This window comes from Periplaneta americana, chromosome 3 (genome assembly GCF_040183065.1).
Source record: "Periplaneta americana isolate PAMFEO1 chromosome 3, P.americana_PAMFEO1_priV1, whole genome shotgun sequence".
Lineage (NCBI taxonomy): Eukaryota > Metazoa > Arthropoda > Insecta > Blattodea > Blattidae > Periplaneta > Periplaneta americana.
This window is the reverse complement of record NC_091119.1, coordinates 162634843-162661338: the sequence shown is the minus strand read 5'-3', so window position 1 is coordinate 162661338 and position 26496 is coordinate 162634843. Positions and strand designations below refer to the sequence as shown.

Here is a 26496-nt window from a genome sequence, read left to right as displayed (position 1 = left end):
ATATACTTAAAGTTGGCTACAGGGGTAATCCACCAATTGATCTTCATACCAAACCAGTGTTCGCAACCTCCCCTAGTTTTTTTCCGGAGTTATTACAATACAACGTTTAGTACGAAAATATATTTGATTGGCAATATGAAATAGAAGTTATGTAAACAAATATGGTGGTCGAAAAACTATTAATTCTTATTTGATGAACAATATTATCTTATTACTTCATTCATTTAGTTTTAGGTACAACTATAGTGACGGAAATTAAAATATTTAACTTATACAAAGTAAAAATAACAAATTGGAAATGTACCGAGATTCTTGTTAAGTTATGCAGCACGAAGGTTCAAGTAATTTTCGTGCAGATTTGACCCGCATGGTTCAAAATAGCATCAAAGAAAAGCTGGAAGATGTTGTCAACTCAGAATTAGAAAATGTGGGCGAAATAACTCCACAGACATGGAAAATTGTAGCACACAATGTAACAAAATCGGTTAAAGATTCGCCAGCAATGTATTCTTTGCTGGAGGGTGTTCAAAGCATGCTTTTTTCAACAATAGAAAATGTGATTTCGAATATTGAAAATGAACCTATTTCAGAATTTCATAATACACAGTCTTTAATACAGAGATCTGTTAATGACGGATGGTATCAGGGACACACTAATATGCGTCTGTATGAGCAACTTGCAGTAGACACGGCACAGCAAAGACCTCTGAAAGTCCGAAAACAGGCACTTACAGTACTTCATCAGTCCGTGTTAAATGAAGTCATGTCAACGAATTATTGGCCCCAAATACGATTACATTTAAGAGAAAACCTTTGCGAAGAGAATGATGAAGTTTTCAATATAAGTATAAAAATTCATGCAAAATTATTACAATCTTCGTCACATGTTTGTATCAAGGAAGGCTTTATCAACCTTGTTGAAGGGATGCAAATGTATTATTCAAAAATATACCAGAACTCCCTTCCCAATTTTAAAACTGGAATAGACTTTAATGTTTTGATTCACCAACATCTTTGTCAGATAATGTACCTGATACTTGAAGCAACAAAAGAAATGCCTAAAAATTGGTTGCGATATGGTGAAAGACGTGTAGAGCAAATAGTCACAGCATTTGTAACATTGCTGGCTATGCATACTGATGAGAGTAGGCTCGATTTACCTCGGGACATTCTGTATCCATTTCACATTATAGCCATTCTTGACCCAAGAGCAGGTTGGTGTGTCCATTGGCTACATGGTGCTTTTGGCCAAAATTTATTTCTTAATGCTGTCTCACAAAATTTGACCCTTATGAGTTTTTTAGTAGAAGAAATACTGTTAAGCTTGGAGGAATTTCAGAATTACCATCCAGAAAACATAACTCAAAACTTAGCTGGAAATTCTGTGAAATATGCAACATACATTCACACTCTGACTGTCTTAAGTAATATTCTCTGCTACGAAAAGGGAAAGAATTTTTTCCCTATTATTATACAGTCTGTAGAGAAGTCGATTTCCCTGGAATATTTCATAGTTAAAATTGTTAGAATTCTGAATTTGGAAAACAACTATGTATCAGAAGTTAGTACACCATCTCGAACCGAAACTGTAATGGAATTAATTAAGAAACTATTGAAGAATGCTGACGAGAGTATTTGTGAAAGTTTGGTCAAAGCGGTGATTGAACCTCTTGAGCCAGAAAATAACCAGTCGAATGAGTGTATTAACATGCCTTACCACAGTGTCAAGATATTACTCTTATTGTTGGAGAGCAATATCGGAAGCTCCTGTCTTCTGGGTAGTAGACAGAAACGTAAGATATATTTCCCAAGGGTCAACAGAAGCCAGAATAGCACAAATACCTCTGCAGTTGGACTAAAAAGGAATCGAAATATGAGTATTTCTTTCGATCGTCAGTTTTCAGCTAGATCTATAAGAATTCCTAGCAGGAATGATAGTGACAATTCAAATTCAGTGAAAGTTATTGAAAATGTTACAACTGCCATGCTTAGAGATCTAGATATGTCAAGAACAAACACGGTTTTATCAATGGTTGAAATGTGTGCTAAACTATTTAGTTTACATGAAGGCTTGCCCATGATGGATCCATTGAATTCACAACTATTGCAGACTATTATCACTTTATATAAACAGCTATCCTCAATGAGAGAGTCCATTAAATATTACTCTTTCTTCAGTCACAGTTCTAAAGCTAAAGATTATAACTCCCAATCAGATCAGTTATGTGCGTAAGTATACAGTCAATATTCCAGGTACTAAGTTTTGTAGAAATTAGATTTGATAAAAAAAAAAAAAAAGAGTTATGTAGAGGAACGTGTATATATAACATTTCTTTATTAAAATGTGAGAATTTAATAAAATTGTGATGTTATGACAATGTTTTAATTATCAATTTTTTTTTAACTAAGTGCTGTGCAGTGTGTTTCTCAGGCCAGTTTTTGTGTGAAAAAGTTCTTTTTTTTTTGTTGACATGATTGGCATGTGATTAATAGTTAATAGTGCAGAATATATTCCTTTATATGACGCATAAGGGAGGAACCTATAGCCAAAATGATACTGAAACCAAAATAGGGGTTTTCGCATAAAATCATACTACAATCCTTTCTTCACACGGGGATATGTTTTATTTTCGTGTTCGATCATTTTTAAAGGTACTACAGTGCATTTAAATGATATGTGAGCTGCCCTTCAGGTTGTTTGTTAAAGTGGCTTTTTCTAAAAATTTTACAATGCAAAATGTTCCAAGTGCTTTAGTTTTGCTCCACTGAACTGTTTATTAGGTGTTAAAAAAAAGACACAATAATTATATAATTGATCTGAATTTATTGATCTCACAGCACGGAATATAATTATTATTTTTCTGAATCAAATGTTAAGACTGAGCAAATAAAAGAATTATTTTAACTAGGCTGCAGTTGCTATGTTCAATAAATTGCCACAAGTATAATATTTAAACAGATTTAAAACCATCTTGCAACATTAGTTAATATCATGAAGTATAGGTCATTTGTTTTCACGTGAAACAAAATTCATTTGTGTGTCGTAGCTCACAGTAAGAACCTCATGGTGGGAGTAATCGAGCTAGCTAGTTTGCAAGTCGAAGCGTAGTGAGAAGGGAAGCTTGTCAGTCCACTTTTTTCTTCCCCTCACATGCAGGTAGGTTTCACAAGATACCGGATGGCCTATAACTGAACAAATTATGGAACAGTTATCACGATTTGATGGCATCTTTTATTCTTTAGGAGTAAGCAGTCCAAAATTACCAACTTTTTTTTGTAAAATAATCACGTTATTAAAATTCTCTTTCAGATGTTATTAAATGCCATTTCAGTTATATGTATTTCTCACTTATGCGTTTTTTAGACCATAAAAAAGTATAGATGAAGCTTTATTGTGTTGGTTATAGGGATTAATAAAAATATATTGTTATGTCTGCCTCAGGAGAAGACACAGTCGGATTTAGGATGAGGGGAAGGGAGGTTTGATGCAATTACTACTATTGAAACCGTTAGTCAACTTGCCTACATTATAATGGAAAGAAATCCCTCATAAATGACTATAGATCACTGTTGTAATTATGTTCACTGGTATCATCCTGATCACCACAACATCGAGAATCACACGACACAAGGTTAGGTCAATAGGCTCAGCATGTGGTCAGACTGAGAGTCAGTGCTTGTGAAGTAGGAATATCACATCATGCATATGTACATAACACACATCTCCTTTTATCCACCAAAGTTCTTATTGTGCTTTCTGCTGCCACAGAATTTTATTGGTTATAAATCCTCAATTCCAAACTTCTTTTTTTTAATCTGTGTTAACAAAACTACGCACGCGCGCGCGCACACACACACACACACAATAGTTAGAAACTGCTGCGAAAAAAAGACACCAAATGCAGGACATCAAGTTGAAACATAATAACCTGCTACAAAATCTTGCATATTAACTGAGATCAAGGATAAAATAGCCATTGGCAATCGAAGCCTCAGAGCATTAGATAAAATTATAAGAACCAGATATATCTCCAAAAAATGAAGGTGAGGATTTATAAAACAATTATTAAACCTACAGTGACTTTTGGAAGCGAAACCTGGACTCTACCTGAACGAGCAATAATCATCTTAAATACGTGGGAAAGGAAAATTTTAAGAAAAATTTATGGCCCTATTTATGATAAGGGAGAGTGGAGAATTAGGACCAATTCTGAATTACAAAAACTATATAAAGATTCAAGTATTGTCACTGATATAAAAATTAGACAGCTGGAGTGGCTGGGCCACATTATCAGAATGGACAATAATAATATTCCTAAAAGATTACTAGATGCCACGCTAAGTGGTAAAAGAAGAACAGGAAGACCTAAACTACGATGGTTGGATGATGTTCAGGATGATCTAGTTAAAGCAGGAATTAAGAGATGGAGACGGAGAGCCCTAGAGAGGGAAGATTGGGCGGCAATTCTTAAGGAGGTCAAGGCTAAACTAAAAGGGCTGTATGACCACAGATGATGATGATGATGACAAAATCTTGCTTATTGCTACTTTTACACTTTCAATGAAACTGAATAAGAAGAACTAAATTATAATCCTAAATATGATAAACAAAATATTTGTTACAGACATTTTTTAGAAAAGTTGACTAAAAGAAATATGATATAAAAGAAAAATATGTTACATTATAATAAAATAATGATTTTTTTTTCTTATTATTTTCTTTAGAATAAAAAAAATTCAGCAATTTTAAATTTGTCTTTAGGGAGTATTTGTAAGAAACAAAAAGTTTGAGGTTTCTGCTGCCAAAATAATGAACAGAAATTTTGGAAGAAATGAACATCCAACCTATATTAAATTTTCTTAAAAATTACAGAATTGGAAACAGCATGTTGAGAGAATGCCAAAGGCTGTGCTACATTACCGCCCTTCTGGACAACAATCTATTGGAAGACCATTAAAAGATGGCATGAGACCATTGAAATTGCACCAGACCACTAAGTATGGTGCTTGAATTGGATGATGATGATGATGATGATGATGGTCTCTGTGCTTCGTACAGTACCTTCCCCTACATGTTGGCATGTAAACTAAAATAGTTTTTTTTTGTACCGGTATATCTTTTCTAAATTTTTAAATTCCAGTGCCAGTTCTTTTGTAAACCCCAGAATTTTCTCTACAAATTGATACTAGCTCCCACTTTTGCCTATATTGAGATTAATTTCGTTTCGTAGTTCTGGCCTAAAAAAAAAAAGTGACCTTCCTCACTGTCTTTGTGACATTTAAAATGAGAACTTTGCATGTTACGTAGGTTCATGATTTACTCCATGTTGAATCTTTTGTACACTACTTTTAACACTTGAATATAAATAATTGATTAAATGGCGATCTTACTCGTGTTAATTATGTAAGCATGTGCGGCTTACAGCTGTTGCGGTGCTACTTGACTCTGAGGATGGTGTCAAGTAGCACCGAAACAGCTGTAAGCTGCACATGCTTACATAACACGGGTAAGATCGCCATTTAATCAATTATTCATGATTTACTGTAAAAAAGAATATAGTGAATTTATCATTCATTTCATCATCATTAAGCTTTCAAGGATATAGGCCACTGTTGACCTGTTTTGACCTTAGAATTTTATGGTTCAGTGCAAGAACCTTGTAACCCTCATAGAACTTGTTCTGAGAAAATCGAAGTTAAAGAATTATAAGCATTGTAGTGTACATAATGGTAATGCAGTATGTTATCATCTCTCTTCTATCTCAGATGTGGGTACTTAAACTTACATAACAATCACAATAATAGGAATGTTAAATAAAAGGTTAGATCCGTATTAATAACATCATTTAAGTTTTTAAGGGTTACACAGTTCTTGCACTGAACCAGAGAATTCATCCACCAGTTTCTTCTCATTCAGTTTAGATGAAAAAATAATTTAATTTCTGCAGGTCCCTCGCAAGTTTTCTGGCTGCAGTTGCATCTACCCCATGTGGTCTTTTTGCATTGGCTCAAGATGATGAGATCCTCCAAGATTTACTTTCATTACTTCTTCAGTCATCATTTGTACCTTGGGAAAATCCAGAATTTAGACGCATCATGTCTCTAACAACTATTCTTCCGCAAGCAGTTCCTGTTCTGACTGAAGAGAGTCACAGGATTCTGGCTAGAGCGTTATGTAATATTTGGTGTGAATACGAAAGCCCTGTGGCTCTAATGACGGGATCAGACAGAAAACAGAATGAAAGCATACAACATTTCATCAATATCATCTTTACCTTTGCTCTTAGTCTACAAGGTATTTTCCTAAACTATGCTATTATGTATATGAGTATTATTATAATAATAAGTCATTACCTGGACCCAGATTTTGGTGACCTGAAACTTAAAAACAATTATAAAGGGACCCAAACAATTTCAAGGAAAACTCATACTGGTATATCTATTAGAGTCGGGCAAACAGCCTCTTACTCCCACTCGTTCTCGTAGGCGAGACTAGCTGGCCGATAACGCCAGTTCCGAGAATCGTATTCTCGAGATTGGCACTCTCGGGAACGAGGAATACCGGGTCCCGGCCTGTTATCGCATGGCCGACTTATCGTTATGAAATGCGTACACTGACTGCCGGCTTAATTGCCGCTCATCACTGCAATTCGTGACTCTTTCTGAAATATTAATGTTCATAAAGTAATTTAAGAAGGCTCAGCAGTGTGGTATGCAATAAATAATACAGCACATTATGATTGTCGACATTCTTACAGAAGTCACACTATTTTAATGAACTATTTATTGCCTTTCCGGAGAAGCAAAATAATGCAGCACTTTCAGTCGTTACCTAATCCTAAGCTAGTCTAAAACAATAACAAGTTATGGTTGGAGCTATGATATACTTTCTCGCTATCAGCATTTTGTTGACATTCCATATTTAATCTTTCGATAGTGTTTTGTATACGCTATAGTAATGGATATCACACGACTGTATTATTATTATATTGCGCGTTCACATCTGGATGTTTCGTTGTTATGCAAGGGCATCTTCATCAGCATGGGTAATTATTGCGCTGCGTAAGGACGAAATAAAATAATATTTATATTATTATAAAGGACCAAAGACTCTGACAAAAGATATTTTTGTTTCCCAACTGATAAAATGCTGAATGTGAAATGGAAACATTTTTGCAAGGGGAAGGACAGAATTACGAAATAGAGTAGATCCTTTCACAAACTGATCATAATTACTTAAAATACAAATGCGTTTTAAGGAACCCGGAGGTTCATTGCCGCTCTCACATAAGCCCGCCATCGGTCTCTATCCTGAGCAAGATTAATTCAGTCTCTACCATCATATCCATTTTTATATTAGCTTCCCATCTACGTCTCTGCCTCTCCAAACGTCCTTTCCCTCCGGCCATCCAACTAACACTCTATATTCATTTCTGGATTCGCCCATACATGCTAGATGTTCTGCCCATTTCAAACCTCTGAATTTAATATTCCTAATCATGTCAGGTGAAGAGTACAATGTGTGCAGTTCTACGTTGTGCAACTTCCTCCATTCTCCATCCCTCTTAGCCCCAAATATCTTCCTAAGAATCTTATTCTCGAACACCCTTAACCTCTATTCCTCAAAGTGAGAGTCCAAATTTCACAACCATACAGAACAATCGGTAATATAACTGTTTTATAAATTCTAACTTTCAAGTTTTTTGAGAGCAGGCTGGATGACAAAAGCTTCTCAAACGAATAATAACAGGCATTCCCCCCCCCCCCATATTTATTCTGCGTTTTTTCCTGAGTGTCATTTATATTTGCTTTATCATAACAACAGAGAATAAAAGAGGGTTATTATTATTATTATTATTATTATTATTATTATTATTAAATTACCTAGTTACTTTACGACGCTTTATCAACTGCTATAGCTATCCAGCGTCTGAATGAGATGATAATGCCAGCGAAATGAGTCCAGGGTCCAGCGCCGAAAGTTACCCAGCATTTGCTCTCAATGGGTTGAGGCGAGAAACCTCAGCGAGGTAAAGGCTGGTTCACAATAAACCGGGAACGGAAACGACAACGAGAAATAATGTTAAAATAAATATATTTAAATATGAACATTCACAATTAACGAGAAGATTGCCGGAGCCCGGAAACGGGAACGTGAAAGTTAATTGTGAATGCTCACATTTAAATGTATTTATTTTAACAATATTTCCGTTATCGTTGTCGTTTCCGTTCTCGGTTTATTGTGAACTAGTCTTAACTTGTCCCAACCAAGATTCGAACCGGAAGCCGATCATTTCACAGTCAGGTGTGCTAACCGTTACTCTACAGCGATTATTATTTGTATTATTATTATTATTATTATTATTATTATTATTATTATCATATCATTATTATTAGTATTACTGTTATCATCATCATTATCGTAATCATTAGGATGATTAAGATTATGATTATCAGGATTATTATGATGGTTATTATTTATTACTGTCTTGTAAGTTATCATTAGGTACCGGTACAAGTATTAGAAATCTGATTAATTCTTAATTTGTTATTCTCGTTCCTATAACATATAGGATAATTATTATAAACCATATAGGCCTATATAATTTTATATTGTAACATGGCTAGAATACAATAATGTTTGTTCTGTAACAATAATTTATAACGTGCACACCAATAGAAAGTGTAGTTTTCTATAATATAGGCTGGTTCACAATAAACCGGGAACGGAAACGAGAACGGAAATAATGTTAAAATAAATGTACAGTATTTAAATGTGAGCATTCAGAATAGTTAATTGTGAATGCTTACCTTTAAATACATTTATTTTAACAATATTTCCGTTCTAGTTCTCGTTGCCGTTTCCGTTCTCGGTTTATTGTGAACCAGCTTTTAATATTTTCATGTTTCATATCATTGTGTTACAAACTATGTTTTTATTTAGTTGTTATAAAAGATAGCCTAATTACTGTAAAGTGTAAACCATCTTGGACTATATAGCCTCATTTTCAACTACCGGTATTAAAATACCATTTAATACCATCCGAATAATAACGAGTTTTCAAGCGTTGAAGGGTTCCGTACAAATTTCACGGAACAAACGTTTGAGTCATGAGTCCCGCGCTAACAGGTTAACTCGCCGTTATTCGAGAACCAGTAAAAATTTTGAGTTGCCATCACTTTTAAAAGTAATTTCCATCCTTTCTCAACATTTCTCTCGCTTTGACCCCCCATCTAACGTGAAAAACAAAAAAGTTTGCCGCTTACCAGCGGTAAAGTCTGAACAGATCAATCTCCATCGAAGTTAATATATATATTTTTTTCACTTTGCAAAAAAGATTTTCAGTTCGATTTGTTTTTCTATGCTTTCCTTAGACATTGAGCTATCAATCCAAAAAATTACAGCGCGATTGATTAAGTATTATAGGAGCTACGACATGATATATATTTAAAGAACTGGGAAGTGTATAAGCCAATGCTTCCTATAGGAGCACGGCCCGAGCGATATTGCTTGCTTATCAGTACTACAGTCCCGCCTAGACCTCCGAGACTGTCGGGAGTGATCTAGTATCGGTAATCTCGGGAGCAAGAGAATCTCGTGTTCTCTATCAATGAGTCATTTGGCTACGTTAGGTACTCGCGCACTGGGCGAGACTGAGGTGATTACGCAACCGAGAACGGGCGATAATATGAGGCAGTCTGCCCAACTCTAATATCTATTTCATGTAATTGTAAGCAATATGCATATAATCTCTGATATATTATGAAATGAATTTAAAAAAAAATTATCTATCACAATAAAAAAATATAAAAATACTCTTAAATCCTAATACATAATTGACAGCTATTTTAATTACCGTATTTGTCAGTGTATAAGATGCACCCTCTTTTTTGTACATTTTTTTTTTGCGGAAAAACTTTTTATCACTGAATACTGTAATGAATTTACAGTATTTCAAATATAAAGTAATATGTTGTTGTTGTTGTTTTCTAATGCCAGGCGTTTGACAATAAAGTCATTTGACCTCTTGCACTCCAATATTTTTCAAAGATATTATCAATATGAAAATGGCAAGTTGTAGCCGATTTAAGTGAACACCATATTTTAACGTTTTGGTGGCTACTTCATTCACACACAACCCCCAGAATGTCTGGAGGACCACACCTGCTGTTGGTCGACGGGTCCATTGGACCTAGCTGGAAGATATTGTTGATCACCAGCTTTCCCTCCTTAAGCCACTGGAGGACGATTTTAGTGCCATAGCAGGTCAGCACTAGGAACAGAAAAGTAGGAAGGAAAGTGAAATAAACCGCTAGGCCTCAAATGCTCTAATGCCGTTGGGGTCGAAGAAAGTATGAGTTCAGTCAGAGGACTGGATAGGAAAGGGTAAAGAGGGAATTAGGTATTGAATAGAGGAAAATTATACCAAATTCAGTCATTAACTCATCAAGCTGACCAGTGCTAATTGATGAGTAGCCCCTCCCTTTAGTTCAGCTTGTAAAATTATGCTTACTAACAGCTGCACCACGGGAAGGTAGGGATGGGACATTGGGTATTTGTCCAGGTTGGTTCCTTAAAGCCTTCAATGGGAAGGATTAATGGCTCTCCCCCCTGTATCTGACAGATACCCTTTTGCAGCCATAATATGTAGGTCTACTGTTATCAAATACATAATCGTCAAAACACAGAAAATCATCTCCAGAACGAAATGAAGCCACCTGAAATCTCTGCCAAATCAGAATCTTGAGTCCTCATACAATAAACTTTCCTCTTGACTATCGAATGCATTATTAATGCCACATTTCTTACAAGATTAATCACTGTCTTAGTTTTCACAGTATCCCATGAATCTTTGACTCATTCATAAAATCAGTATCAGTGTATAAAGATGTACCCTGTTTTTCATACCTATTTTCAAAGAAAAAAGTGTCTGTTATATGCCAGCAAATATACTGTGTTTCTTTTTCTTCTCTCCATCAATTACTTATTTCACAATACCATGCTTCAATCAATCACAGGTATATAAATTCATAAAAATAAGCAAAGAAAATAACCTAAGAGAAATTTACGAAAATGGATGAGCAATGGCGAAAATTGGAAAATATTAGCTAAAAATGCAAAATAAAAATGACCCATATAAATATATATCTACACAGAGAACATTTACTTCAGCAGTTCCTAACTACCAGCTAAGGGGTAGTAGATCTGTAGCAAATTCGGTACTTTAGAAGAAGACTGTAACAGCCCACTAGGTTTAATAAGTGCAAGGATGATGATGATGCTTAAGGTACATATTTTTACTACCATGAATAGTGAGCAGAAATTACAGGCACTGTCTGTGATGTATCAACACAAACAGAATGTATCAAAATCTAGACCCAGTTTCATGGTAAATACCCATCTTTTCTTATCTAATATGTACCTATGTATACAAGAAGGTACCTATAGCATTATTCTAAGACAGTAGTGTCAGAGTTGTAAGCTCCAATACCGGTTGTGGAGCTAGATCAGAGCTTGAACTTGCTTATGTTTGTGGAAACACCGGAGCACGCAACCAGTCTAGTGGAGCGCTCCTCTCCGTTTAGTCTTTGTCTGACATCGCTGTTCTAAGATGTTGTGAGAATACAAAAAAACTGCATATTACAATTTTGAGTATAAATATGGATTTAATAACGAACTTAACAATTAGGATCACTGATTTGATGATTCAGTTCTGAACCGAGGTTAAAAATAGGCCTAATACAGAAAAACCAAATTATACATGCTCAAAGTTTGTTGAGTTGTTAGCAGTGAAAGTTGATATCTGTGGTCTCTTTCATTCACATAATTATATCAAACCTTTTACCTTCGGTAGTTAAAGCTCCAACTGTAAATATAAAGGTCATCAGTTTGAGACCTACCAAATTAGTTTTTTTTTTTTCTTATTTAAATTTTTTTATCCATGTTATTTTACGTTTAGAATTATCACTGTCATCTATTTATGGATGTGTTTCTCGGACGTTTAAAATAATAAAAGAACAGAAGTATGGATACTTTTTTATTTCAGTGTTTTACTATGAGTGATAATATTTCAAATTATTCTTATTGGGAATCACTGAACTTTACTGACTACTTTAAAAAATTCATAAAAATATGGCACATTTCCGGTTTTATGATAAACCTAACCCAAAGGAAATCGCACTGTAATGACTGATCCTTCCATGAATAGGAAAAATGTGTTACTGAAGGTTGGTTTCAATGCTAGTTTTCTTCTCTCCATGAGATGGAAAATATTGCCTTTGAATATGAACACACGATAAAGATAACGTTATGGTAATATCACTCTCAATATGCGACTACATTGAGGAGGAAAGCAGTACCCCTGTTCTGATTGTCCACTGCATGACTTATTTCTCATCCAGGAATTATGGCTCTTCTTACTGAATCTGAAACAAGCAGTGAAATAACTTTGGTCGACGCAGAACCGCACCCCACAACGCTATCAGAGCTGCTTATATTTGACTCAAGTGCAGAACCATCGCATTACGTCGCTTTATTGACTCTGAGAGTCCTCACCACAAACATGGATGTCTGCTTACATCTCAATGCATCCACTAAATTTCAGGTACAGTATTTTTGGCTTGAATTATTGACGATAATCTTTATCTTACCTTCTGTAATAGATTTTGCATACCTATTTGACAAACATAGTAACAAAACTTATTTTGTCCGGAATATGGTATTTTTACCGTGTGTGAAAATCAGTGGCATAGCATGAAATTTTGAGCAGGGGAAGCTAACTCAAGTTGTCTTTCAATATACGTATGAGAAAACGTATTACAAAAATATAGTCTTAAAATAAATAGTAGTCAATGTCAAGTCAGCAGTCCGAAGATTGGTTGGAACCTCGTAAGTAACACCAATAAGGCATGACCTCAAATGGTACGTACTAAAATATGATTTCACGGTTTACACATATCTCTAACAAATAGACATGTATATGTATAACATTAGCTCACTCCCTGTCATACTTAGAGAAATCACAATATTAACAGTCAATAAATACAGTATTAGTATCATTACATAAGTATGCGTCTGTCTTTTGGTTGTGTCCTTCATTGACAGCAAGGGAGTCGGTTATTTGTTTTTTAAATCACACTTTTGTTCGTAAGTCAGTCTTGATAATAGAATTGTCCTAAAACACTCAAGTAAATTAGTGTCAGGAACTGTTATTTCACTCATTTATTATATCAGCCACAATGCACATTAACACTTCAACTGGACACAACTCACGAAAAGGGATAACTCGGAAACTAAATTATTTTCAATGTCAAAGCTAGCTTCTTGCGAGCCTTGCGACCAGGGTAGTTTAGTTAGAAAGGGATGGAAAATCTGCGGGGTGGGTTACACAGAAGAAAGAGTGAAAGAAACCAGTCTGCTTGTAATTCAGTGGAACTTGGAAGCTGGTGTGTGCAGGCTTCTTGTTTACTGTTGCATCACAAATCATCCTGAACTGCCGCATCACGATATATAATGCGTAAATATAAATTCTATTAAAATTAATAAATAATTTTGTTCATAAACTGAAATTATTATTAACTGGGGAAGCTGAGCTTTTTAGCTTACATTGACGCTACGCCATTGGTGAAAATGACGTGCAACTTTTGCGGCTGCAGTAGAAATGTTTTACAGCAAAAGTAGCAATGTGTAATTGTACCTTAAACATTGTGTTTTGGAGGATAGCATTAAAATGTCTCTTACAAGTTTTTAGTTAATTATTTCCAGATAAATTATATGTAACCCAAATAAAATAATATAAATTAAATGTTATTTTCATTTTATTAACAGGAAAAACTTCTGAAACTTCAATCTGAAAACATAACATCTGATGCAGAACCAATAGAAGCAGAAGAATTAAGATCGAGATCAAGTTCCAGTAATGAACCTATTATAATTGATCAGTGCAGCATTCTGAGACATCAGATTCTTGTAGCAACTTATGCCATAGGAGGTCCTACAGAACGCATATTGCCTCAAGTTGTCTTTGACAAGGAACATGAAGATAATATACCAACACTGTTCTGTAGTTTGCCTCCCCCATCTCTGGCATCATTAAGAAGCACAGCCAGGCAGAGAAGAAGTACTCGGCTCAAAGGTCAAACCGACTTTCAGAGGTTCCTCCAGGACACAAAACAAGGTCTCCATGATGCCAATTGGCTGTCCCATGCCAGAAGAGCATACAAAACTTCGCGCAATGAAGAAGTAAAGGTTAATGTTTTTAACACATCAAATGAGTCTTGCAAAATAAATTAAAGATATGGGTGAGGGTGTCCATAAATTTCATCTGGATAGTAATGTACCTACTGTATATTCTAATGTTTAACTGAAGAAACCTTGCATTGTGGAAGTTAACAGTTGTATATTCCAATAAAATTTAAGAACTAAATTCGTAACAACCAAATTTATAGTATTACGAGTATGTTTTGTTACTGTGCCAGGAATTACTAAAATTATTAAAATATAAAATACCGTATTAAATAAGAATTAAGCAGCTATATGAAGTATCTTAAAACTTTTATTAGAAAATGACAACTTGAGCTAATAGAAATATAAAAAAAAAAAAAAAAAAGCGAGTGTTTCAACAATTATTAAATAATTGATTTCCATACTCTTTCTCTTACAATCATCATAATTTTAATAGTATCATATAACTGAAGAGGTGGATTCCACAGTGTTCTAAGTTCTTTTTTTAAGATTTTAACTTGCTTTATCTTCTTCTTCTTCTTCTTCTTCTTCCCTTCAAGTATTAGGCCAAATGGCCTGTTACGATCTCACAGTTGAATTTTCAATCCAGCGCTTCTTTGGACGACCGAGAGTTCTCTTCCCGTTTGGACGATAGTGGAGCATGACTTTTGGGATTCTATCTCTATGCATGCGATGCAGATGATTTATCCAGTTGTTCTGATAATGTTTTACGTGATTAATTACAGGTTCTAGTTGTAATTCTTCCATTACATCTTCATTGTGTTTGTGATCCCATTTCGTATATCCTGCTGTATATCTCATAAATTTCATTTCATTAGCCATTATTCTGCTTTCGTCTTTCTTCCTCAATGTCCATGCCTCACTGCCATAACAAAGTACAGGTCTCGCCAAGGTCTTGTAAAGGCGAATTCGAGTATGCCTTTGTACTAGGGAAGGTTTCATAATGGTGTTAATTATTCCCATTGTTTTGGTGTATTTAGAAATTTTCTGTGAAATGTCTACTTCATCGAAAAAAGATAATGTGTATCCGAGATTAACTTGCTTTATTCACGTTTTAATTCATCCTTTTCAAGCCTAACTGTGTAAATTTATTTTACAGACTCTCTTAAGTCTTGACTTAGTGTCTGCATATGTTTTTTCAAACGGATCTAAGGGCATTAAATTTATTTTATGCTCGACCATGCTGAAATGTAGTAATTATACACCTGGTAGCAGACCTTTAATGCAGTCATTAAAGTACACCTACTCATTAAAGGTCAGGTCTTTCAGTCAATGACAGGTCAGCTTTCTACCGTTATAAAACTGCAAGTATCGATTATTCTTGGATATGCAATCAAAAGAGAATTAGCGAAAAGTCACGGAGGCTGGAAATCCAATACTGTCGCAGAAGGTTATGTTCTGTTACTATAATAATTAGCGTTAATTGTAAATAATATTTAAATAAATTCAATTTGTCATCTCGTTTTTCAATGTCTAATTTTATTTCAATGTTACCTCTGTAGGTTCTTATGGCCTAGCAAGGTCACTGTGGACATCTGTTTCTCGGAAAAAATCAATACTTTCGCGTCTGCGCACATCTCACAACATATGGGACATTGCTCCAGGTCAGATACAATAAAATTAATAATATCAAGTTAGAAATATGGTCGAGCATAAAAAGTCGTATGAAACTCGCCTATAATGGTAATTAAGAAGCTCGTATGAAAATTATGAAACGAGCTTGTGCTCGTTTCATAAATATCCATACTCACTTCTTAATTACCTTCATTAGAGGCTCATTGCATAATGTATACTATTATCACTTTTTTGTTTCACTTTTCTCATAACTTGTTATTTAGACTTAGGCCAGTTTGGAATCCACCTCTTCAGTTATATTATAGAAGTTTTTCATAAATATATTAATTGGTATAACGTCAAATAATTGAATTAGCATGGAGGCGGTAGCATGTTTGTGTGCTGCACTTAGGCATGGGTTCGATTCCTGCTTGGGTGATTATTGCGTTGGTTTTTTTCCGAGGTTTTTCCAACTGTATGTCAAATACCAGATAATACATGGCGAATCCTCGGCCTCATCTTGCCAAATACAATCTCATAATCACCAATTCCATGGATGCTAAATAACCTAGAAATTGAAGTAATTGATACCACATTCGTAGTATATGACATGGAGCAGTTCAACCTATACATTCCCACCATGGCTTCCTCTTCTACATAGATAAGAAGTCTCACTGTAATAATGAAAGACAAAATATATTTCAGTAGCTTAATAGGATGTAGTTTTCAGATCCCTGATACAGAGAAATGCACTTTGCTAAATAAGGCTACTACATAGGCCTATACTGATAACAAGGGAGTTTATTCTGACATTAACAATATTTTTCAGGCCTTCGTGCTCCTAGAGCTGATTGATCAAGTGACAAAGTTGAACTCTAATGCTGAAACTTTGAGTGATTTACAACTGGAGTCGGAAGACAATGAACTGTTTCCAGAGGAGAAGCTTGGAATACAAGCAGTTATCAGGTCAGACATTCATATGGATAATAAACGCTGAAGATTATAAATGTTAGATTAAGTATGCAAAATATGTCAAACTCAAGCTTTGTGCGTTTGGTTACCAGCTGTAATACATAAACAGTATTTGACTTAAGTTTATTGTATGTATTTATTCACACTGCAAATGGGTGATTATCTGGTGGCAGTGGTAACTAATTACACTCAATAATGACAATAATAAACACAATTAATAAAAAAATACAATTAATAATAAATTAATAATAATAATACTAATAATAATAATAATAATAGGGAGCATCCTAAATTAAATGAAGCACGATCACTTAAAATAACATTTAAAGTAAATCTAATATGTATCTCAACCCTAAGTTCGAACTAAAACCCACAAGTATGATATGTTCATACCTACACGAGTATCTTTCAGCACTACACTCATTTCGCTGACAACTCACTCACTGCACTGGAACTACGACACATTTCACTGATTCTATCCTGATTTCACTAACACTTCAAAAACATTTCACTGTTCATATTCTTTGCACTGCCACTATAAACTATAAAGCTTCACTGACAGAAACACACTTCGCTTACATAACACACTTCACTGATACAACACTTTAATAACAAAATATCAATTACACTCTTTAAATAGTGTGTATAATATACTACCTCTATTAGTAAAGTCTTTAAGCCTATTTTTAAATACATTTTTGGTTATTGGTAAAGCCTTTAGTAAGTCTGCAGGTAAAGCATTCCAGTCCCTGATGTAATGGGCGATCCATGTTTATAGCTACTTGCTGATGGAGGAAATAGACAAGAAAGTATAAAAAAACTTGAATGTCTGAAGAGAAAGTATAGTAATTACACAAACATAATGGAACACTACAATAGATGCCAGAAATGTGAAGCCCAAGTTCAAATTCAATATAAATCTGAGTGAAGAAAGAAATATACATTTTATAGGAAGTAACGAGCTAAATAAGATGGCCTGTCTATTATGTAACAGAAGCTGCATTTATGCATAATTCATTTAAAATGCTACATTGACATCACAGGAAGCTTTAAAATAAACTCAATATCACATTGATAGCCAGTTCAAAAGGGAAACAACTCAAAATCTAAAGTTTTGACAATACTGCATCTTAAAATCTTATTTGCTGTGAAAAATCCAAATATCACTGAAATTACTTCAAATTCTGTTAATGATGTTTTATGTAATAAGTTTCAATTAGGGTGATGTTTATTGGATTTTATGCTCGACCATGCCGAAATGTAGTAATTATACACCTGGTAGCAGTCCTTTAATGCATGTCATTAAAGTACACCTATTCATTAAAGTTCAGGTTTTCGATTATTCTCGGATATGAAATCGAAAGACAACAAAGGAAACGTCACGGAGGCTGGAAATCCAATACTGTCGCAGAAGGTTATGTTCTGTTACTATAATAATTAGCGTTAATTGTAAATAATATTCAAATAAATTCAATTTGTCATCTCATTTTTCAATTCTAAATCAATTTCCAGGTTATATCAAAATTATTTCATGTTACATTACATCAAGGTCAATGACATTATTGTTCCTCGGAAAAAATCAATACTTTCGCGTCTGCGCACATCTTACAAGCTATGAACAAGGCCACTTCCGATCTTCTGTCAGATACAAATAAAATGAATACTTCTGAATAATTTCAATCTAGAAATATGGTCGAGCATAAAAAGTCGTATAAAACTTGCCTATAATGGTATGAAAATTATGAAACTCGCTTGTGCTCGTTTCATAAACAAACATACTCGCGTCTTAATTACTATCATTATAGGCTCGTCGCATAATGTACTATTTCATAGCATATACTGTGTGTGTATATCCTGAAAATGTATTATAATGATTTACATATTATGTTTTCATTTAAATTTTGTTTCAAAACAGATATGGAATAACCTGTCACCTACTTCAAGAAAATCAGCAGAATGAAGATAACTTGGCTCAATTATTGTACATGTCTCATAGCCTCACTAAGCACAGGAAAAGTGAAACATTCCAGGGTTTTGATTGGTTTGTCGGTACAGTGTTCCTCTTGTGTGGAGGTAATATGGAGAGGTATGTAAGTTTGACTCTGATACTTAATAAATTTCTAATAATCAGATCAAAACCTGACAGCTGTGTGCGCCTCATCTTCCAATTGCTTTCTTAACAAGTCTTTTTGAAGCAGACCGTGATGGAATCTTGTCAGGAGCGAATGCTAGTCACAAAAGTTAGGCTTGCTCTTTTATTCATAAGGAAGATGGGAGGATATAATAATTCATAATTAATAAAAATAATCACCCACATAATTTATTTTATAATTATGAAATCATTATGAGTCATGGATCATATTCAATTATCAGATGTAGAAGTTCGATATAATATAACAAACATGGCCAACAAAACAGTTTATTTAGTTTTTTCGACCCTGCCAACCAATGCACATTGTTGCATTGAGCTGCACTGAACGAGCGCACATATTCTCTATAATGTCTGTCTTCTCTTGAATAGTCCTTCGGGAAAATGGATTTAATAACAAGGTTTCAATAACACACAATTCCGAACTCATTGCAATACTTCAAATTCATGTTTAAGAATTAATAATACATGCAGCAGCTAACATATGAAGGGTACACGGGAATAACGATCAAGGTCCATTTTAGAAAGTTTCGAGAAAAACGAATTTTAAAGTAGGGCACTTAATACTTTGTTACGTTTGTATTTAATAGAAATTGACGTAGTGGAATGTCAAGAACGATTATTTCTTACTACTAGCTAGACCACATGATAGTACTTCCTTTCCACTATAAGATAGCATTATTAACTCAATTTCGATTTTTGATGGACCTTGATCGTTTTTCCCGTGTACCCTTCATATGCATTCCGCTCATACAATTACATTGCACTCGCAAATCACAGCACATTCCCGCTGTCAATACTGCTCTATGTAACGTTAAATAGTCGTTGGTGTAGCTCTCGGACCAGAGCTTCAAACAACACATAACAGAAGCATGTGCACCTAGGACGGACTAAGGAGGAAGGCACTTGCGCGCGCATCATATTCTCGCTATTTCTACGTCTTTCCTATAGCTCCGAGAAACGAGCAAGTGTTGCGATACTTGAGGTGTGCGGATGGTATTACACCTATACAGTATTCCAAAAATCAAAATCAATTTTACTGTACGTAATCCCATTTTGAAAAATACACATTCTACGAAAATATTGGGCTTGCACAGCAAGCATAGCATGCCTTGAGAAATCGTCCCTGAATCTTGTACAGATTGAGTGTGCGCAGTGGTGTGGAATATTAGAAATCATCATAATGTAATGCCTATAAGAGATGTAGATGTCTTTGCGTGGAAACGAAATTCTGTCTCTGCATTACTTGGCGGGACATGCATGGCTCTTGAAAACCACCTCTTTAGCTTTGAAGTCCACGAACAGTTTCAGAAACATTGTTCCAGTTTTATAATTTTAACGTTTAAGTTCTGTTATCCAGATGCCGCAGTTGCTTGGGAAACGTGGCAGCATTGCCTGTAGGGCCGTTTCTGTGGCCTGCACTTGCTGCGGCTCAAGATAAGGCCTCCAATAACCTGTCACACAGATCAACTATGTTCGGCCACATATTAGAATTACTAGTCAAAGTGGAATTGCCTCTTGCATTTTCTGCTCTTCAGGTAAGATGATTTCTTTTTAATTATATTTATTACACAATAGCGTATTTTATAAACCTCAGACTTAATTTGAACTACAAAAGTTCTGGATGCCACTTTCTAAATATTGATAGTAAATCTACATAGGAGCCCTCTTCAGAAGCAATACTTACTGACTTTTAAGGAACCCGGAGGTTCATTTCTGCCCTCACATAAGCCCGCCATTGGTCCCTATCCTGAGAAGATTAATCCAGTCTCTATCATCATATCCCATCTCCCTCAAATCCATTTTAATATTATCTTCCCATCTACGTCTAGGCCTCCCTAAAGGTATTTTTCCCTCTGGCTTCCCAACTAACACTCTATATGCATTTCTGGATTCGCCCATATGTGCTACATGCCCTGCCCATCTCAAACGTCTGGATTTAATGTTCCTAATTATGTCAGGTGAAGAATACAATGCATGCAGTTCTGTGTTGTGTAACTTTCTCCAGTCTCCTGTAACTTCATCCCTCTTAGCCCCAAATATTTTCCTAAGCACCTTATTCTCAAACACCCTTGACCTATGTTCCTCTCTCAGAGTGAGAGTCCAAGTTTCACAACCATAAAGAACAACCGGTAATATAACTGTTTTATGAATTCTAACTTTCAGATGTTTTGACAGCAGACTGGATGATAAAAGCTTCTCAACCGAATAATAACAGGCATTTCCCATATTTATTCTGTGTTTAATTCCCCCCCCCCCCTCCGAGTATCATCTATATTTGTTACTGTTGCTTCAAGATATTTCAACTTCTCCACCTCTTCTAAAGATAAATTTCCAATTTTTATACTTCCATTTCGTACAATATTCCCGTCACGAGTCATAATCATATACTTTGTCTTTCCGGGGTTTACTTCCAAACCTATCTCTTTACTTGCTTCCAGTAAAATTCCCGTGTTTTCCCTAATCGTCTGTGGATTTTCTCCTAACATATTCACGTCATCCGCATAGACAAGCAGCTGATGTAACTTTCAGAAGCAATACTACTTCAAATGTAGTGCGAGTATGTGTTTGTTCTTGATCTAGATGGTGAAACCCTTTAGTCATATAGGCAGCAAAATATCTGAAGAGAGAAAAATAAATTATTAGCAAAGATCTCATTGAGAAAAAGTCGTTTCGGATAATAGAAATGGAAAGATGGTCTTAAGCTGTATAAACTCAATATTTCAAAAGAAGTGCACAAAACTGCACCATCATCGTCTGAATGATGCAACATTCGTAAGTCTTTCACTACAGTTGCAGACTGAATATGTGGGATAAACATTGGTCTTCCATTTTTTGTCAAGTCATTTTGCATTGTAGAGCAGTTAGGTTTTCAAATGGCTCTTGGAGAAACGTAAATACAGGGTGGAAGTGAAATAATCCTGCAGATTTTCAGAGAAATACTCATGTCGTGTGCAACAAAAAAGTGTAATATATTGGTGGAACATTCATAGTTTTCTCAGAAAAAAAAAATGTTTTTTTCCCAAATGTTTAACACCCTCTTGTTTGGTAACAATTTCGAGTAGGATGGTGATATTTGTCCATATCGATAGAAAATCCAATAAAGAATCATTTATCCCTCTGGTATATTTCAATAGCATGGACAATTTTCGAGTAAATTTAATTAAAAAACCACTAATTTCAAGCCAATGAACGATGCAAACAGATTACAATATTGTAGTCAGAGAACAAGGCAGGAGTCAGTTCACTTAGGGAGACACACCTGAGTTCGTCGACCTCTTGCATCTGTATTACAAGAAGAAAGAGCAGTGTGTTAGCAGCGATGTTGCCAGACTGCTGAAACCTCGAACTTAATTTTCTAATTAATAGTGCATTTAAATATACCCTACCATCCTTTTGAATCTGCAGAATTATTTCATTTCCACCCTGTGAACACTATTAAAAAAAATTCTCAAATTTCATCTCTAAGTTTCTCAACTATAATTGTCCAACATTGTGATTAATTTGTAAACACCGAACATTAGCCTGGAAACAATAAAAATGTGTTGTTGTTTTCCAATGCCAGGCATTTGACAATAAAGTCATTTGACCTCTTACACTCCAATATTTTTCAAAGATATTATCATGTTCAGCCATGAAGCACAGATTTTGAGGTGTTCCGAATCCATTTCTTTTTTTGAGTTGCATAATGGGTAGTTAGGGGACTGATATATTCCAATTCTATGCAGGTGCTTGGCCAAACCGTTGCCAATCTAAATGCAGCTACAGACGATTTTCGTGGTAAATCTGGAATTAACAATAAAAATGTGAATGGGCCTCAAGTACACACTCTTCAGGGTTGTAAGCAGTCTTGAAATTGTCGAGTACTGAGAAACAGTTGACACATGAATTTTTCATTCTAGATCTGTGAAAATATGTATACAAAAAAATAGCAAAATAAGAATGTAATGTTGAATTCATGACTAAACTTGTTGTATTTCTTAAAAATGAGAAGCTCTCTGAAATATTCAATTACTCATGTGTTAACGTAGTTGTTCCATTCAGATTTCAGGAGCATCTTGGTGGCTCATTTGTCAGCAGTGGATGGCTCAGTGTTTTTGGAACATCCTTGATTGGTCCCAAATATGCCACTGGCTGGTCATCACTGTATTAAACCAACCTGATTTTACAATATATTTCTGCGTAAGTTTACTGCGACATATGCAACCACAAATTCTGCAAGCTGCAAGTGAAGGAAAACTATGGGAATTCGTAATGGTGAGTACCTTAACTCAAAAGTCTCTGCTTTTGTTAGCGCAAATAAGGCCAAAAGTATTTATATAACACTAATACATCTTACAAAAATAGTTTAAAATGTATCCATAAAACCGAAAAATATTCATGCTGAGTACAGAAATTTATCTTTTTTGCCAGCACGACTATACATTTTCTTCTTAGAAGTGTTGAGTCCATTTCATTTTCATCAATAAAAAACATCACGCATGCATTTAAAACTAATTACATGAAATGTACTTCGAAAGTAACTTTTATAGATTCTTTCTTTCTTTCTTTCTTTCCTGTTATAGTTTTTATAGAGCTTAACAACTTTACTGCCTTTCCAATGAAGCCCAGTCACTCTTGTCCTATGTTCGTTTTCATCAACTTTCAATCCCTGTCCCCTTAATGTCCTTTTCAATTTTTCCTACCACTTCTTCCTGTTGCACATCCTTCTGTCTGGTTTTTCTTCATATATCTTTTCAGTTCTCCCGTCATGTCCAATTCGTCTAAATTTGTAATTTTTCCAATGCTCTGCAGATCTCCATATACCTCATTAACTTCTTTGTTGGAAATACAAATATGACAACTGATAAGACACGACATGTCACATTCTTTTGTGCATTTTTGATCTTTGCAGCACCTTATAGGTTATGGTGGTTCAGAACTATTATAAATTTAACTACAGTAAAACCTCTCCTTGTGGACACCTCTAAGATACGGACACTCCTTATATACGGACAGATTTTTATGTCCCAACTGATATAATATAGAAATAATGATAAATTTAACTCTCGTTTACGGACACTCTCAAACACGGACACGGACAGCTGTTTCACAGTCCTAAAGCTTGCTTTACCTCCTGACTGCAGAGAGAACTTGGATTTCAAGACCTAATGTGTTACAAAAATGGAAAAATTTAGTTTTGAGATCTGTACAGAAATCCCTTAACATGAAAGAAGAAGACAATAAGGGTCTCATAGGCTACCACTAATCCAGCTGGCTACCCCTTCTTAGCTGGAAGCAGGAGGATAAACAAAGTCATAAAATTTAACCTGTCTGATAGGTCCAAGATTTCCGAGATCGTGAAATTGTATTTGACACAGGATAGGGTTAGTAGGATTATTCTCTTCTCTTCAATCAGTTGTTCTGTTTTGAGAGACATGGCACCTGAACGTAAAGGTTAAGTTGAAAACTGTAAATTACAGTACTGCTTAACTGTAGACCTTGAATAAAATTGTATTTTCCTTTTTTGGTCTTACCTACTGTAGTTCAAAGTTGCAAAGAATTTACTGTAGTATACTGTATTTAGAATTAAACTACAGTAATACATTTCATTTAAAGCATGAAGGGATACTTAATACATATTATAAATTTACTGTTAGATTGGGGAGCCTCCCTCTCAATAAAGGACACCTCCCCGATGCGGACAGATTGTTACGTCCCTTCGATGTCCGTAAATGAGAGATTTCACTGTATTTTTATTTGCTTGTCACATGTAAGTAATCTTTTGATCAGGGGACAAGTTACAGTTTATTAATTTTAGTTGAACGTATATAGCACAGCCATTTATAAATTATAATAGGCCTAATGAGTGTGTATCTTTCTTTTTTTAACTAATGGCGGGTACTTGACTATTCATCATTCACTTGTATGAAGTCAGTTGTGTAGACCAATTTACCGAGTCGTTGCCTAGGCTGCACCATAGGAGAATGGTCTATGCTACACCTGTGATGAGATGAGATGATGATTTGTTTGAATGGCACAGGAGAACAGGAGCTCCTGAAGAAAACCCCTGTTATTTGCACCATGGGCAAGTTATAAATCAGGGATACACCGGGGATCGAACTCAGGTCCACAGGATTATAAGTCCAGTCCTCTAGCCACTAGACTACCATGGTGGCTATAATAGGCCTAATATAAAAGCAATTAGTTTCACTTTCAAGTCCACACACAGTTTATTCCCAACAACTTATCGTACTGTCCCCTATAATCTTTCACCAAATAACATCCTGTCGAATTTTGATGTCTAGAAAATAGAATTGGACTTACGAAGTCACTACTGCTGAATTAAAATACAAGATTGGTTGACCTTGTTTCACTTCATTGGAGTTTCCACCACTGATCATGTGTTACATGTCCTTATTTGTAAATTAAATTCTTAGCTATAAAGATTTAATCTGTACAGTAGAACCTCAATTATCCGCCTCTCGATTAACTGATCAGCGGATTATCCGATGGTGTTCTAAATCCATGTTCCACTACAAACTGCATTTGAGTAAGTGGAAACCATCATGAAGTTCTGCAAAAATGACACTTCATTTCCGGACATTGTTAGAATGTTAGAGAAGTTCAAATGGAGATCAAGAAAAGAAAATTGCTGGAAGGAAAGTTCAGAAAATGTTCACACACTTCTTTAAAAGAGCATACAAAATAAGATAACAAACAGAACGTATTATCCGTCTTTTTCGATTAACCATTCTTCCCATCCCCTTCATTATGACAGATAATCGAGGTTCTACTGTATTAAAAAACCACATTAAATTCTACTTCGCAATTTGTTCACATCTACGGTTTGTTTTTCTAATATATAGTTTTCTCTTTTTAAACTATACCTATAGCTTTGTCCAATGGAGGGATTTCAAGTCGGTGATCAACTGTCATTCATGGAAAAACTAGCAAAGCGGTATCGTGCTTCTGTGCTTGATTATTTGTTAGCCTAATGTGATACAAATGTAGCAATAATACTGTGAAAATAGAATGTAAATACTGTGTATTTACTTTTAAAAGTGCTGTACTATATGTTTAAATAAAACCATGAAAACAGGAAATCTGTGTGTGATATTGTTAAGTTGTAATTTAAACAACCCTTCTTTTACCTTGCAATAAGACCGTGCATTTTTTTAAAGCGCTTCATGCCTTTGCTGCAGCAAAATGAGGGTCGAAAAAAACGTAAGCAGGTCAACTGACTGCAAAATGGTGGACAATTAATATTGGCTTCTATTTCTGCCATAATAAATTTAACCCTAAAAGAACCGAACATGTTAAATAGTTTCGACTTCCATGATAATGACATGGAATTATTATTACTAGACGATTTTAACAATAATAAACGTTGCAAAAGACCAAAACACGCATTCCGCCATGATGGCTCGTGCAGCAAACTCGTAAAGCGAAGTTTTGATTTGCTGCACGCTTGCTACAGCGACAGTGAAGCAAATGTAATAAAAGAACGGTCTTGCTGCAGCGCTTTATGTCTTGCTTTAAAAAAAACGCACGGAGAGAATGTATCATTTTAAATTTTGGTATTTAAGTACATGAA

The 26496-nt window shown here is 35.0% G+C and overlaps 1 protein-coding gene across 1 annotated transcript; it reads left to right on the top strand.

The window, feature by feature from the left end:
• Nucleotides 1–162: 162 nt before the first annotated feature.
• Nucleotides 163–26005, top strand: LOC138696791 (protein broad-minded-like). The gene is made up of 9 exons (XM_069822193.1): nt 163–2229; nt 5949–6295; nt 12403–12605; nt 13829–14248; nt 16629–16765; nt 18687–18857; nt 20281–20458; nt 22965–23177; nt 25796–26005. The coding sequence occupies exons 1-9, from the start codon at nt 323–325 to the stop codon at nt 25895–25897; spliced, it is 3678 nt and encodes a 1225-aa protein (XP_069678294.1). The 5' UTR covers nt 163–322; the 3' UTR covers nt 25898–26005.
• The last annotated feature ends 491 nt before the right edge of the window (nt 26006–26496 follow it).

Coding starts and splice junctions, on each gene's coding strand:
- LOC138696791 (XM_069822193.1), top strand. CDS start 323: ATGCAGCACGAAGGTTCAAGTAATTTTCGTGCAGATTTGACCCGCATG. Junction 18,858..20,280: donor TGTGGAGGTAATATGGAGAG/GTATGTAAGTTT, acceptor TCTGTTATCCAG/ATGCCGCAGTTGCTTGGGAA. Junction 20,459..22,964: donor TTGCATTTTCTGCTCTTCAG/GTAAGATGATTT, acceptor TGTTCCATTCAG/ATTTCAGGAGCATCTTGGTG.